This window comes from Antechinus flavipes, chromosome 3, assembly GCF_016432865.1.
Source record: "Antechinus flavipes isolate AdamAnt ecotype Samford, QLD, Australia chromosome 3, AdamAnt_v2, whole genome shotgun sequence".
NCBI lineage: Eukaryota > Metazoa > Chordata > Mammalia > Dasyuromorphia > Dasyuridae > Antechinus > Antechinus flavipes.
Window position 1 is genome coordinate 585,730,391 of NC_067400.1, and position 16,756 is coordinate 585,747,146.

The 16,756-nt window shown below is 38.5% G+C and overlaps 1 protein-coding gene across 1 annotated transcript in view; it reads right to left on the reverse strand.

The window, feature by feature from the left end:
- Window positions 1-514: 514 nt before the first annotated feature.
- Window positions 515-16,756, reverse strand: part of MICOS10 (mitochondrial contact site and cristae organizing system subunit 10) — a 45,299-nt gene continuing 29,057 nt past the window's right edge. Inside the window, exons 2-4 of the mRNA XM_051988398.1 lie at window positions 5,369-5,416; window positions 3,464-3,573; window positions 515-754 (exon numbers count right to left, since the gene is read on the reverse strand). Of these exons, the coding sequence (XP_051844358.1) occupies window positions 746-754; window positions 3,464-3,573; window positions 5,369-5,416 (167 nt within the window). The 3' untranslated portion in view covers window positions 515-745. The remainder of the gene's footprint in view (window positions 755-3,463; window positions 3,574-5,368; window positions 5,417-16,756) is intronic.

Genomic DNA, 16,756 nt, shown 5'->3' on the forward strand with positions numbered 1-16,756 from the left:
TGACATATGTTGGCTGTGTGACTTGGGGCAAGTCCCTTAATCTCTATGTGTTCTGGGGTAGAGAAGGGGCCAGTCTGTCCTGGCAGCTGTCTCATCCAGGACTTCTCTAGACCCATGAGCTAATAGGTCCAATTCCCGTTATCCGTGTACACCTCAGTCCTGCTCCAGCTCTTTTCTGTGTTTATCTTTTATTGCATTAGATTCAATATTTATCACCCCACTTAATGCCTTGCAAAAGAGAAAGAAAAAAGCAGCAGGCTAGGGAAAGCAAAGTCTCCATCTTCCAAATCCTGTTCACTGTAATCACCAGCAGCAGCAGCAATCTCTTGGCCTGAGATGTATAAGGTGGAAGTACTTCTGTAAACTGTTCATCAGGGCATGAGTGGGGAGGGACACACAACAGCTGGTGTTTTGGGACAACGCTCGAGCAGCTTCAACCAGGTGGTCACAGCTGCTGGCGGTTCAGTCTTCCTTGCATTTACAGAACAGAGTAAGAAACACACAAGACCTCATCCTATTTTCATTTAATTTATTTCTCCTAAGACCTTCTTCTTGCAATTTCCAGAGAGAAAATACAAAACAAGAAACAGACTTGGTTTCAAATACATAAACTGTGTGCTGGAGTATAAAGCATTTACTGATAACATTGTTATAGAAGAATTTCAGCTTACTCCAGGGCACTTCAATATTCCTGAGGAATAAACATGATTTCTCTTCCTCCCACTGGGATGTTCTCAGTCATAAGTCACTGCTCCTGTAAGACAAGAGCACTCAGATTATTGCTGCAAAAACAGGATTCGGACTCCCTGTTTCTACCACCCGATTCATGCAAGATCCCAGGATTTCAGTATGGCTACGACCCTCTGCTAAGTCAGGAGCTGGGACCTGGCCCTGCCCATTTCTGGAAAGCTTCTTTAATGAAGTATTATCTCTCCCATCTCACTTCACAAAGGACGAGATCTCCCAAGTCTTTTAAAATTTAGAACAAAGCCCCACCAGCCATCTGTGATCTGGCTAAACTTTTACAGACTTGGGGCCCCTAATTCATCTGAGACTCAAATCAGTTAGCACCTTCTTTTTGAAGAGGAAAAGATGACAAAGCCTGAAGTTAGATAAAGTAACAAAGCCATGCTCTAATGGGGCAGGCCTGGCTGAAAAACAAACCAGAAAACATTTTCTACTCTAACCACCAGCCGTTAAGCAGACACTGTGCAGCTAATCACCCTTGGGCCACTACCCATGACAGAACATCTTGGACCAGTGTCAAGGGCTGAAACAATTAAGCCTCGTTGGCTGCCCCCCTTTTTCGCGCCCAAGCACATGGCGGATCTATGCCAGGAAAATGGCCAGGCGGGAAGGGAGGAGGGGGACGGCCTGTCCTCGGCCTCCGTGCCACGCCAACAGCTCTGCTGCTTCTCAGCCTCGGCCCACGGATGACCTCATCCTGAGCTGGACCACCCTTCGTTACAGGACAGAAGTTACTCAGTGAGATGGAAGGGGAGGCTGCCAGACTCCTCAGCACGCCAGTCCTCCTGCTCCAGCACTCTGTGGCTCCCTCAGTCAGTGAGTGCAGCATGGTGGGGGAAGCAGGCTGCTGAGCGGCCGGCGCAGTCTCACTATCTGGGCCTGGGGCTGGCAACTGTTATTAAGTGATCCTGACTGAGTGCCTCTCCATTTTCACCTTAGTCTCTACATTTGTGAAATGGTTTCTGTGGAGATTAATGTAAAGGGTACCTTTGATGCAAAGTTAGGGTTGCTATATCTTGTAATAATATAAAGTTTGACTTTTAACACCATTTAACCTTGGGGCGGAGGTCCTTTGCCTTTAAATGCTTTCTTTCATCAAAGGTCCATGTGGTCATGGGCACTGAACCCCGGATCCCACACTTTGGAGGAAAAAGTTGCTTTTGTTAACCCATCACCAAAATCTTACCAAGGGACCTCCTCCCTGAGTAAAGGAGGATGGGGAAGGTTGTGACACACTGAGAAGCACCGCACATTCTTCCTTCAAAGGACTGGATTAAACATCATAAAGGCAAACCAGCCAAACCCCCAAAATGATCACACTTGTGTATGCAGTGTTGTAGATGACAGGATTTAGAGCTGAAGGGCCATTAGTGGTCTTCCAGGCCCACTTCATTTATTACTTTAATAGATGAGCACACTGAGGCCCAAAGGCGTTAACATGATTCCCAAGGGCATACAGTAAGTGGAATAACCAGAACATAAATCTTTTCCAAATCCAGCTGTTTCCACTGTACCCTATTTCCTCCCAATGTAGGACTATGTCATTTTCCAAATTGTTCCCATCACTAACATCATCTGGAGATTGAATATCCTTAGATGGGCAGCAGCCCTAGAGCAGTACTCCAGGGACGAGGTCTAAGGCCCCGCTCAACCCCAGCACCCATCTGAAACACATCAGCCTATGTAAGTCACTTGGGCCTCCATTTTGTCGCCTATTAAAAAAAGGCAACAAAATAATATGGCCTCTGAGACCCATTGTAACTTTAAATCTATGATCCTCTGAACTATCTGTGTGATTCTATATATGTCCATTTACCATTTAAAATCACTATTTCTTCCTATAAAATGAGGGGCTTGGAAGGCTCTCTAAGATTTATTCCCATGAACCTCTAAGATCCCTTTCAGGTTTTTCCCCCCCATTCAAACATCATAGTTTCTAAGGTTCCTTGTGGATCCAGCAGTGTATCTATTCCCATAATTACCAGAGATGGTTTAAATGCCTATTAGGTGGTTAGTTAATTCCTCACTGCCTCAATTTCTCCACCTATACAAAAACAAAACTAGTTGTAAAACTAGATTGTAAGGATGAGACACTGTGGGTGTCTCACTGAACTTGGACAAAGTTGTTCAGAAGGTACTTTTTGTTTGATTCCAAATAAGAAGCTTTCAAAGACAGAAATCTGTTTATCTCATTGTAAACAAATACTTAAGGGTAAAAAAAAGCTAAATATGTCAAGCTGATTTGGCTCTCAAGCCCCAGAAAATGGATATTTAGCAATAAATGTAGAATTTAGAGCCAGAAAGAACCTTCCCTTCTCACTTTTTTCATTCAATCCCTAATTTCAGAGTGGGAGAGCCTGAGCCCCAGGGGGGGATAAGGAACTGGCCTCCTGGTCCCAAATACAAAGAGCCAGCATTTGAGCCCAGGCCCTTACATTCCAACTTTGTAAAACAGCACATGGCTTCAAGAAAGAGAACTAGGCAGAGCTGTGTTCAAGTTTTGACTTGGTTTAGAGATGATTGCATTCACTTTTAACACAGTAAAATGTCAAAATACATTTTAGACCCCAAAGGAGCCAGAAGAGCTCAGAAAGCTTCTCCAAGTGTTCTGCCATGGATGGCACTCTTTCGACCTGGCAAGAAACATATTTCCTCTGGAGGAAAGAAGGCAGAATGAGTCAATATAAGGGAAAGGAAATATCAGTTCTGTACATACTTTGACATATTTTCCATGCAGAAGATATGGGGCCTGGAAATCATGCTGACAGTTGGAGTAAGCCATTCCCAATCCCATGCCAGAACCAAAGGCTAATGGCCACATCCTTCCTAAGGGAAAGAAAAGCAGAAAAGAAAAAAAAAAAACCAATCCAAAAACATTAAGAAAAAACATAACTGAAGTTATTACCCGAGAACACCAAATACACTAGCCCTCAACAAACATTAAATCCTTTCCACATCAAGGAAGAGAATTTGCCAGCCTTCCTTAGTTCAATCCTGGCCTTGCCACTTCCTGACTGTGTGACTGTCAATAAGTCACCACCTCTTAGAGCTTCATTTTTCCTCTTTGACCAAATGAGAGTGTTGTGCTTTCCAGCTTTGATACCCTTTGATTCTGCTGGCAATGTGTGTACTTCATAACCCACCCCTTCACCCCCCCAAAAAAGAGCAGGGATGATGGATTAACCAACTCATCTAGAATTTATGGGACATTAACAAGATCCGACAAGTTCAAAGAGCAATTTGTTAAAGTAGTCCTATTGTACTTGATTCTGGAGAAGTTATAAGGATCCCTGACCCTCATGGAACTCAAACTGAGAGAGGGATCCCTCTTTCTTTTTCACACATTACTCTTAGCAAATGAGGAAAGTTCTAGTACAATTACATCAATTTAAATATTACAGGTTTAGGAAATCACTTTTTTTCTTTCTGGGCCTGAGTTTCTTTCATTTTTAAAAGAAGGGGGTTGGGATCTCTAAATTCTTACCTAGTTCTAAATCTATGATATTATGTTCTTAATAAACATTATTCTTCATAAATAAAAAAGATCCTAAAAAATTAATGCACTAATTATTTTATGTCAGCTTTGAATATGCTTGTGGTCACTTCTTTAGAGTGAGACTGCACAATAAAGGGAAGACATGCTGCCACATGTGCCATGGTGGAACTCTGCCTAGAACCATCAAGGTAGTCAATTATGAAGTGTTTTTTGTTCCTGCATCTTGTATCATGCAGTAAATCCCTTATTCTTGGAAAAGTCTTGGGGTGTCATGTCTAGGGCATACTGGTACTGGAAAGAGCAGGGATAAACTGATTATCCTGTCTCTGGAAGGAGAATACTTGCACCTCAAAGGACTGTTCTGTATTTAAAGAAATGTGCATATTATATCTTTATTAAAAAAGAAAATGTCTGCAGCAATAAAGCATACTAGGCATGCCACTAATATGCTCGTGAAAGCCCTTTAAAAATTAAAGGAAGTTTTACAGCTGCTTGGCCTTCATTCACATCAGTCTCCAATTCTGTTGGGCCAGTCTTTCCTAAGCCCTGCACCTCCGTTCAAATGCTGCCTCCTCTGGGAAGGCTTCTTTGATCCCTTAACCAGAAACCATCTCACTCCTCAAGCACATGCTCCACATTTGAGGACAGTGACTTCCTTTCCCCTTGGATTAGATTTGTGTTTATGCAGCATCTCCCCATTGGACTCTAAACTGCTTGAGGATAGGGGCCTTACTACCTCAATGTTTAGACCAAAGAAGATTTAGCTGTTTTCAAGCTAAATTAAAATCTTGGTCTTATTAATCTTTTTCTCTCCCACAATGCATAAGACACATGAGCTTTGTAGACAGCAAGAGCTCGATAAAAGTTTATTCAATTGCCATCAAAATGGAAAAGTACCAATTAATTAGAAATCTGTTTCCTTGCTAAGTATTGTGATTCCATAAGCAGTAAGTCTTGATCAATGCTTGAGACAATTTCTGAGCTATCCAACCCATCTGAGCTGGATCTGAGTCTGCCTCACACAGCAATGAAAGGGCTGGCAGACCCACATTTGCAGTCCCCCAATGTTTGCTTTTGAGACATTTATTCTAACACACAGGAAATTTCAATGATGGTCACACTTACTTTTGAATAATGTAAGTGAGAAAACAACTCCCAATCCAAACCCTGTACCTGTAGAAAGAGAACAAAAAGAGCCACATTAAACCTATTTATGAGAAAACAAATTATCCCATCCCCATTTAATTAGTAATGTAATTAACATTTAATTTTTAGGGTTTTGTTCACCAGCAAAACATAAAGCTAGTTCCTCCTGAACAAGAGGAACAGAGTTGCTAGAATTCCTAACTCCAATAACCTTCATTTTTATCCTGTCTTCCTGACCACCTAATTCCTTAAGATACCCTCAACTTCCATTTCAACTAGAAATAAAAACTGCATTCTTCCATTTCACACACTGACTGAAACTGGAAATGGAGTAAAGAGTCTTTATTGTTAACTGGATCCAAATTGCACCCATTCTACTGTGTGACCTCAGGAAGGTTATGTTATCTTTGGGGCCTTCAATCTCTAAAGTGAGAGAGTTTGATCTGATTAGGGATTCTTAACCTTTATGTCACAGACCTCTTTGGAGGTTTGTAAACTTTCTTTTGTAAACTTTTGTAAACTCTCTTTGGAGAGTTTGTAAGATATCGACTGTTATGTTTTCATAATTGAAGAAAATGCTAAATTTCAGCTAAAGTTAAGTGAAAAATAGATTCCCCCTCCTCCCCATCCAAGTTCATGGACTCCTTGAAATTCCCAACCCACTCCCCAGGATGAGATGCTCTCTAAGGCTCCTTCTAGCTCCAAATCTATGTTTCCATGACACCACCCTAACAGCTACCTAGTTTAAACCATACCTGAATAAAAATACCCTGAACCTATGTTCAGACCTATGGGTCGGTCTTCAAGGGTTAGACTAAAGATCTAAAAAAAAATTTACTCAGAATCATAGAAAGTGAGTTCCAATATCAGCTCTAACTGTGTAACCTTAGACGACTTAGTTTCTCTAAGCTTCAGTATCATCATGTCAAATGAGGGCTTGGAAAACTCCTCTTAACCAATCTTCATGTGGCAAAGTTTCTAGTCCCCTCACCAACCCAGGTGTTCTCCTTTGTACAGTTTGTCCTTGTCCCTTTTCAGCTGTGTTGCTGAGAATGGTACACAACAAATTCAGATGTGGGTATAATCAAGACAGTGGACACCGGAGCAATCAACTCCTGCCATGTGACCTTGCTGACTCCTACTGAGCTTGTAGTCCACTAAAATCCTACTGAAAGGATCTCAAAGACCCAAAAACTGGTGAGAGCACTTTCTTCAAAGACTTTCAAAATTGCTACAAAGCACTGCTGCACCATCTGAATTCTCTCACTCATTATGCATGAGAATCTTTCCCAAAGGCCAAGACATTAATGAGACACAGTAATTGTGCTTTAGAACACATATGAGGTGATGGAGATATGTTGAAGAATCTAGAAAAGCACATTTTTGCTGAGATGTAATCTGGGGTCCTAATCTAGAAAACTGGCATAATAAAATACTTGTTCTACTGATCTCATAATACTGTTGTGAAGGAATAATATAACTGAAAACAGGAAAAGGCAGCTACACTTCTCAGTCCCAAGGGAATGATGATGAAATAACTCTCGCTCTTCATGGAGAAAAGGCAAACTATCAGCATGAAACATTGTATATATACATGCACCGTCCAACACATTCCTATGTGAGTTGGTTTTTCTGTTATAAGAGTTCAGTCTCTTAATCTCACAGTGGGGAAAGTAAGGCCCAAAGAGGTGAAGCATCTTGACTACATCAAGCTGACAAGTAGTGACTGAGACAATAAACCTAATCCAAGGCTTCTGAACTCCAAGTCCAGGTCTCTGTCCATACTGAACCAAGCTGCCTCCAATATCCCAGAATCTCAAAATTGGTAGAGACTTACTTCAGTGACAAGCTATCTAGTACAATCTATGTCTACACTATACCCTAAAAATGGTCACTCCCCGCTTTTAGGCTTGAAGTGTTTGGTGAATTCTTCCTGACATCTAGCCTGAATGTGCCTCTGCAGCTTCTACCTACTATTCTTAGTTCTGTCTTCTTTGGCCAAGCAAAACAAACTTAATGTCTCAGCCATGTGATTACCTTTTAAGTATCTGGAGAAACTGATCATGCTCCCCCAAGAAGACATCTCTCTTCTCCAGACTAAACACCTCCATTTAAAAAAAAGGAATTTCATATGATATGAACTGCAGATTCTTCATCATCATTTTTGCCATCATCTGGAAAATTCACTTTTCAATGTTCTTCCTAAAAATGTAGCAGCACCCAGGACTGAATACAATATTCCAGATGTCTTACAAAAGGTTGAATGCAGAAAAGATAATCACCTCCCTAGTCATGGACACTTTCTCTTCCCCCCACCATCAGCAAATATTTATTTATTTTTTAGAGCGTTTTATTTTCAAAACACATGCAGAGATAATTTTCAACATTCCCCCTGCAAAATCTTATGTTCCCAGTTTTTTCCCTCTCCTAGATGGCAAGTAATCCAATATAGGTTAAATACGTGCAATTCTTCCATACATATTTCCACAATCAGCATGCGGCACAAGAAAATTCAGATCAAAAAAAGTGAGAAAGAAAACAAAAAGCAAAAAACAACCAAAAAAGGTGTAAATACTATGCTGTGATCCACATTCAGTCTCCACAGTGCTCTCTGGGTGCAAATGGCTCTCTTCATCACAAGACCATTGGAACTGGACTGAATCACCTTGTTGTTGAAAAGAGCCACAATGGACACCATCTCTTAACAAAGCCTAAGATTACATTTGCTTTCTTGTCTGCTATATGACACTGCTGACTCATAGAGCTTACATTCCATTAAATCCCTAGATCTTTCTTAAATAAGCTTCTGTCCAGGCATGCTTCCTCCATCTTGTACATATGTGTGAAACTGACTCTCTGAATCCAAGGAAAAGGCTTTAAATTTATTCCTATTAAATTTAATCTTCTCATCGATTCAGCTCAATGATATAACCTGTCAATATCTTCATGAATCCTAACTGTATCACCAAATGCAAATCTATCCCCTCTCAGGTTTGGATAGTCTATAAATTTGAAAAGCATACCACCTACAGCTTTACATCTCCATTTCTAATATTCTGAAACTAATAATGACTGCACTTTGGGCCAGCCCACCAATCAGTTCCAAATGTACCTAATTATGTCACTATCTAGCTCACATCACATCTTTCCATCTTTTCCACAGGAAGAGCATGAGCCTATATCAAATGATTTGCTAAGGCCTAGATAAATTATCTTTACAGAATTCCCCTGACCTTCCAGAACAAGGAAGGATCAGAAATGAACACAACAAGCCAGTGTTTGATCAATCTGAAAATATAAACTAGTTCAGAAAGAACATTCTATTTAATAAGAACTATAGGAAAAAAAAAAGGTGAATATCTGGCAAAAGTTAGGTTCATATCAACATCTTTATACCACACTCCACAATATATTTAGAATAGATATTTGAGCTGATCATTAAAGATAATACCACAAAAATTTAGAAGAGAAATAGATCATATACTATTAAAGGCAGGGGATGAATTCTTTCTTCTTCTTCTTCTTTTTTTTTTTTTGCTGAGGCAATTGGGGCTAAGTGACTTGCCCAGGGTCACACAACTAGGAAGGGTTAAGTGTCTGAGACCAGATTTGAACCCAGGTCCCTCCTGACTTCAGGGCTGGTGCTCTATGCAATGTGCCACCTAGCTGCTCCAGGGGATGAATTCTTAAGCAAATATGGGTTAGAAGTGATTATAAAAGAATTTTGATTATAGTCACATTTGGTACAAGCAAAATTAACAATATATTTATGACAGGAAGGAAAGCCATTTTAGGGGAAGAGGTCTTTTTAGAAACTATATTTGATGAGGAGTTGTTATCCCAGACAAGCAGACATCTAGCAAAAATGTCATGTAAAAATATGTAAAAGTCATTCCCCCCAAAATATAGCCAAATGAAACAGATAGCCCTCAAAAGAAAAACTGCAAACTATTAACCACCACATGAAATACTCTAAGTCACTAAAAATAAGAAAAATACAAATAAAAATAACCCTCAGGTTTCACCTTCTTCCCAACATACTGGCAAAGATGATAAATAAATAATGGTAATAATGTTGAAGGAGCTGCAAAAAAGATAGAGAAGCATGCATTGCATGTAGGCAGAGCTGTTAAATGGTAGAACCATTTTGGAAAGCATTTTTTTTCATAGCTTTTTATTTACAAGTTATATGTATGGGTAATTTTACAACATTGACAATTGCCAAACCTTTTGTTCCAATTTTTCCCCTCTTTCCCCCAACTCCCCTCCCCTAGATGGCAGGATGACCAGTAGATGTTAAATATATTAGCGTATAAATTAGATACACAATAAGTATACATGACCAAACAGTTATTTTGCTGTACAAAAAGAATTGGACTCTGAAATATTGTACAATTAGCCTGTGAAGGAAATCAAAAATGCAGGCGGGCAAAAATATAGGGATAGGAAATTCAATGTAATGGTTCTTAGTTATCTCCCAGAGTTCTTTCACTGGGTGTAGCTGGTTCAGTTTATTACTGCTCCATTGGAACTGATTTGGTTCATCTCATGCTCAAGATGGCCATATCCATCAGAATTGAATATCATATAGTATTGTTGTTGACGTATATAAGGATCTCCTGGCCCTGCTTGTTTCACTCAGCATCAGTTCGTGTAAGTCGCTTGGAAAGCATTTTGGAATGATGCAGATAAAGTGACTAAAATGTTCATACTCTTTTGCCACAATTAGACATATACTCCAAGAAAGTTATTAATAAAAAGACAAGCTCAAGTAGCAAAGAACTGGAAACAAACTAGATATCCATTTAATTATGGCTGGCTAAACAAATTTTGGAATAATGGAATATTACTGTGCTGTAAGAAAACAACATTAATGAATATGGAGAAACACGGGAAGACCTAACAACTAAATGACACAACATGAAATCAGCAAAACCAGGAAAACATTATACACAACTAAATGCTGCAAAACATCTTGATCTATATTTTGCCACTGAACCCAGATGGATCTCAAGGAGAAAGTGAGGCATATAACCTTGCACAATCCTCCCTCACTCAAATCCAATTCATTTGCCTATCATGGCATTGTCTCCTTGAAGTCATGGTCCTCTTTGAAAACAGAAGACAAACAACAGCAAAATTTAAAAGTTAACCTAAAGAAAGAGATAAGAGAAGACTCTTACCACCACTCTCAGCTCTTTACAAAGATGGGGTCCAAACACTAGACCCCAGCAATATTGTATATGTCAGATTTTTTTCTATGTATCGACTGGTTTTATTGAATTTTCTTCTCTTTTTCTTTCTTTAAAAAAATAAAAACAAAACTTTGTTATAAAGGATAGCTCCTAAGAGAGAAGAGGAAAGGACATGGGGAAATCTAGCTTAAGTAGAAAAAGATATAAAAAGTATTTAAACTATTTTTCATTGTCTTTCATTGTGTCTATCACAATCATTTATGACCATATCCTTCTTTCCACTCAGTGAACTATCCCTTGTTAAAAAAGATCTAAAAAGAAAAAGAAAAAAAAAAAACAATCTAGCAAGTCAATATTTAGATGGGAAAGAAAAATTATTTTTCTTAATTGAAAAAAAAAAAACTTAAATAAAAAATCAGAGGACCAGCAACCTTATTCCACTATTAATTATCTTATGCACTAAAATGGTTCTAAATATAAAAAACAAACACAAATGTACTTTAATAATAGCATTAATGCTTGCTCTTAAGTTTTCTATGGATCTTCAACTGCAACAAAAAAACTATCAATATTACACATACACACATCACACATGAACCACATACCTTTAATGTGATCTACCACCTATGGAAACTTTCTTCATCAGGTTAAGTTAATTCTTTCATTAATATTAAAGTACAAAGGCTTCAATATTTTTTTTTTTGAACATTCCACATATGAAATGAGCTGGTTTTACCAATAAAAACAACCATTGCATGCAATGGAAGAAAGTGATGAAATTCAATCTATTGGGTTTGTTACAAAAATTAACACTTTTAAAAGACTTTTTCTCTTCCATGAATAGTTTCTATAATCCAATTATAAAAGACCTATGTGCTTTACAAGGACATTTTGATTTAAGTCCAACCTTTTCAAGCCATACAACTTACTTAAGTAACAACACACCAATCAGTCTTTACATAACACTTTTACCATTAAGCATAAGGTTGAATTTTCCTTACTTTTATTTAGTCTTTCAGTATTGGGGGCTTATATCCCCAAGACTCTGAATGTCTTAATGAAAATTTCATCCTGTTTTGGTATGAGGATTGGAGCAATCAATCAGCAGTCTGCCCCAATACTATCTGAACCATCTAGATCATCATTCATATCACTTTTCCAAGGGAGGTGTCTAATTTATTTATTTATCTTCTAATAATCGCTGCAAAAGTCCACCTACTGCTGGCCTGCAGAATTCTGCTATGTAGAAGAATCACTATGAACAAAAATTCATAAAACAGTTTTGCCACTTCACCCGGGGTTTCTTCTGACAAGTCTTTCCTACATGTGACCATCAGGCCTTCTCATCTGCTCTGTTTACTTGTCTGTAAAAATCTAAATTTGAACTGAAAATGATTATTTCACAAAGACAGCATTAGGTGGTGTTTTCACTGTTAAACTTGAAACAGCTTACTACCTACTGTTAATCCTACATGGAATTTTTATATCCAACTTAAACAATTGGCCAATCAATGAAAAATGATTTACAGTGAGACATATCTTGCATCACTTGAATGCAATGCCTTAAAGCTAGCCTGTCTTTAGAATTTTCATACAACTGATTAAACTTTGGGGCAGCAAAAAAAAAAAAAAAAAAAAAAAAATTGAAGTAAACAGATTAGTTTATAAAATATAGTCAGGAATGTCAAATGATAAGAGTGAACAGATAGCATGAAGTAGGGATCTTAAAGAAGACCAAGAAATCCTCCTCCAATTTCTTCCCCCATGAGATTACTACCTTCCAAGTAAAGACTGCCAGGATTTCTCCTGCCAGCCAAATGAGATGCTGCCAGAAAATGATCCATGGTCCCCATGCAGCAATGCAGAACATCAGTACTAGGCAACGAAACTGCTAACAAGTATACACAAGGCCAAGTGGTTGTTAGGATTCATGATTGCCCTTGACAGAGTGGTGGAAAGAGTGCTAGATTTACAATAAAAAGAAGTGGGTTCAAATCCCAGCTCTGCTACTTTCCAAGCACCTACGTAATCATGGGCATGCTACCAGACCTCTTGGGAACCTCTAATATTCTCTAAGGTTCAATTTTCTAGCTCTACATATGGCCTACCCGGGCTGGTGGAATAGAGATTTAAGTACAGATGAGATTTACCAAACTAAATCTCTAGAAAATATCTACGATTGTCCAGCTGATGAAATGACACATAGTTTAATTTCAAAGCTATGTGCTTTCTCCCCTTTGCAACTGAGAGATGAGTAACATGGCAAATAAATATTAGAACATGAGGTAAAGGATTTGGACTGGCTTACAGATCTGAAACCAGGCAATGTGATGGAGAGATGGGCCAGTAAAAATAAGAGTGGGTTACAATCACAGCTTTGGGTCTTCTACATCTGGAGGCAATTTTGGGGCAAATAAATTGAAAGCCCAAAAGGAAAAAAAATTTCAACATTTTTCTCCCTCACTCTTTTTCTGTCTTCTCTTCCCCCTATAGAAAGCATGCTCTTTGATGATCAACTTTTCCTAGAGCTAGACCAAGAATAATGCTAAAGCTGCTTCTACTAGTATCAATAAACCCAAAACAACATGAGAACCTAAGACTGTCAGAGCTGAAACTGACTTGAATCCATCCTGCTCATTCTATTCAGAAGGAAAAGGAGGCCCTTGGACATTCTCGCTCATACACCTTTAAGGCAGGGATGGACAGAGACCAAATCTTATACCTCCTTGTATCTCCCAGGGTCTATTCAATTTAAAAGTGTTACTAAACAAATGTTTGCTGAAATAAATGCCCCATCCACCCTTATTCCACTAAGTAGTTAAGCAGGTAAAAAGTCTGGAATCACTCTATCTCCAATGCTCAATTTCTCCTATACCATACCTGGTTCAATATGGGGGTGCCCATCAAAGGATTTATGATTTCTTCAGTGCAGAGAGAGAAGGCATACAAAGGTTAAAAGATTCTCCCAGTATCACACTAGGAAGGACTTGAAGCCAGATTTTCCACCAACCACTCTATTCATTTTGCACTAAGCCCTATGAATAATATAGCCAGAAAAACCTTGATATTCCGCAGATTTTACTTCTGATTCCTCTACCTGAAGTTTCAACCAATGCCTCCTTGGGACATGGAAGTGATCATGGTTCTTAAAGAAATATGCCAAAAGAATATAAACTCTGGCTGGTCTTTGTGTGATTCAGAAATGGTGAGGGGTCACCATTTAATAAAAAAAGTTGGAGAGATCTCTAGAAGCAAAGCAAAGTTTATTATACATTCTCCCGAGTCCTACCTATACATCCTACTAGTCAAACAAAAGAAGGGAGGAAGCACCTTCTGGGGCAGGGTTAACACTTTTAATCCCTAACGCAAATACCACCTTCCAAAATACCACCTCCCACCACTGATCCTCATTCCTCATTGGCTGAGGGTCTTACATTCTAAATGTGGGAACTATCCAAGAAACTGAACTTGACCAATAAATACATAGTTGCCCATATTTGACTGAAATAGGGAGAAAATGATGTTATGGGAGGATAGCAAGAAGGGGACTTAGGTATGCCTTTGGATCAAAGCTCAAAGTCCTTCAGGCCTACTCAAACTCTGAAGTAAATGAAGCTTTACTCAATTTTTACAACTGTCTTGAAAGATCTCACCTCATTTCGTTCATCTTCACATTCTGCAGTTTTAAAAACAGATGTGTGTGTGTGTGTGTGTGTGTATACATGTACATGTATGTACTCCCTCTTCTCTTTTCAAATCTTGAGGTCAGGTCAGGAGCTGGTTTTGTCTCTTTGGGTCCCTTCAATTCAGCACACTGCCTAGAACATAACGAACCTAAAACTGTTGACAGAAAAAGCTGTGGTCCCAAAACCAAAAGACCCAAGTTCAAGTACTGGTTTTTTTACTTCCCTCTCAAGTTTGCTCACATCAACAATGAGAGTGGTGACAGAACTAGATGATCTCTAAAGTTCCTGTCTGCTCCATCATTCTTTGATTCCACATACCAAGACATGTGAGAGATATGAGCTTCAAACTGATTCTTGCTATCATGAAGTACAAATGCCTCCAAGTACCAATAAGCAACTTTTATCACCACTAAAATGTCTTGTGAATATAAATATCTGGTTAAAAATCAGTTTTGACTAGCAAAAGAAATTATCAAAGAACCTGCTATGTGACCAGAAAGAAAATATATAAACCTCATTCACATGATTAAGAAATATTTATACCAATAATAATCATAAGACATTTTCTTTTCATCAGCAGTCAGTTTCTGCATCCCTTTCCTATCTTTTCCTCCTTTTTTTAAAGGCAGAAAGCTATGAGCCCCTTTCCATGTTTTCCCAACATACAGATCAACAGAAGCAGACTTACATGCCCACAAATACTATCAACAAAAAACAGGCTGCAGATTTGTTCAACTTGGCTAGTGATCTCAGTTCTATGAGAGATAAACAACAGTGGAACCTGTTGATGAGTTTTACAGGTTCAAGTTCTCACATGCTCAATTTCCTTTTAAAAAGCAACATGTTGCTTCAAAGAACCTCCCACCTGATCTGGGGACACTAACTCTGCAGCTGTTTCTCCTCTAAGATCGGCACCTCTAGGCGAGGCCAGGCTTTTACTTCATAATAATAAAACATGAAAGGTTTGTCTTACAAGGAAAACAGGCCAACTCAAAAAGGAGAGGATTTTTTCCCTGCCCTGGGCCATTTTTATTCTTTTCCTTTCTTTGCATGTCAGGCTTTCTTGGGGGAAAATGTCAAAGGAAGGGAGTCCAAAGCATTTTTCACCTCCCTAAGGTGAATGGTTAACTAGGAAAATAGTTCAACCCTAAGTTTACTTTTTCCTCCAACATATTTTTTTAGTGCCTTGGATAAACTTTCTGATGGGTGCCTATGGTCCCGACAATGAGTCCTGCTGCAAGTACAAAAAGGAGCCATACAGAATAAACATAAGAGCAAGCCAATGCTTGGAAACTTTTTGGGAACACTCTTTTAGCACTCAGTCTCTCAGAAAGAAATTACCACACTCTAACTCAGACCTATACACTCAACCATGTGCTCTATTGCCTGCCCAAAATCATAAAACTATCTGGTAAGATAAACACAAATCTCAAGATATGCCAAGTCCTCAATTGATCACCTGAGAAAAGCTTTTAATAATATTTACAAAAAATAACAGTCTCTAATCCCCAATTTATAGTCTAGCAAGAGAAGATAACATATAAATAATAGGAACAAAAAAGATACAAGATAGTCTTGGCTAGAGAGGAGAGGCGCTAACAACTGGGAGAGTAATAAATGATTGAAAAGAATCTTAGACTTAACTTCATTATAATAATGCTTTTTATGTGATAACTACCAAGTCCCTAACATTTAACAATTGAGTTTCATAAGAGAGAAATCTATTACAAAGTCTAAAAGCTGGTTATTAAGGATATCCAATTTGAAAAATCAAAGCCAATTTCATACGATTACAGATTTAGAGCTGGAAGAAATCTGTTTGAGTCCATTCAATCCAATTGCCTCATTTTATAGCGTTGGGAATGAAATGCTAAACTTGTAGTTAGGAAAACCTGAGTTAAAATTCTTCCTCTGGAACTCACCAATATGGTCCTGGACAAATCATCAGGTATGTACTTACATGTGCTCACACTGTCTTCCCCTTTAGAAAATATAATTCTTGAAGGCAGGGACTGTTTCATTTTTGCTTTTGACTAACACTTTGCACAGGGCCTAGCACTGAGCAAGCATTTAAAAAATAATTGTTGACTGATTAATTTATCTGAGCACCAGATTTCCCTTTTGTAAAACAGAGATAGGAATAGAGATTAAGATCTGGAATTTTTATTTCTGGGAGAAGTAAATTTCACTTTGTGGAGACATATCAATAACTTTCCAGGAGACAGTATAAAAAGCAATGGAAGATCCACCCAGGTCTTTCAAATCTAAGTCATGGGACCACAACAAAACCATAACAAAACCTGAGCCATCTGTCTTAGGAGGGGGTTGGAAGAAAAAACTTGTAAACTAAAAAGTAGTAGAGAAATATATGTGACTTCTTATGGCCAAGTGGCTACCATTTAGTCAATTTCTTTCACTGCTCTTACACAAAGAACCAAAATAATTTCTCAAAGTGAGACAAATATTTCATGACCTTCTTGACAACC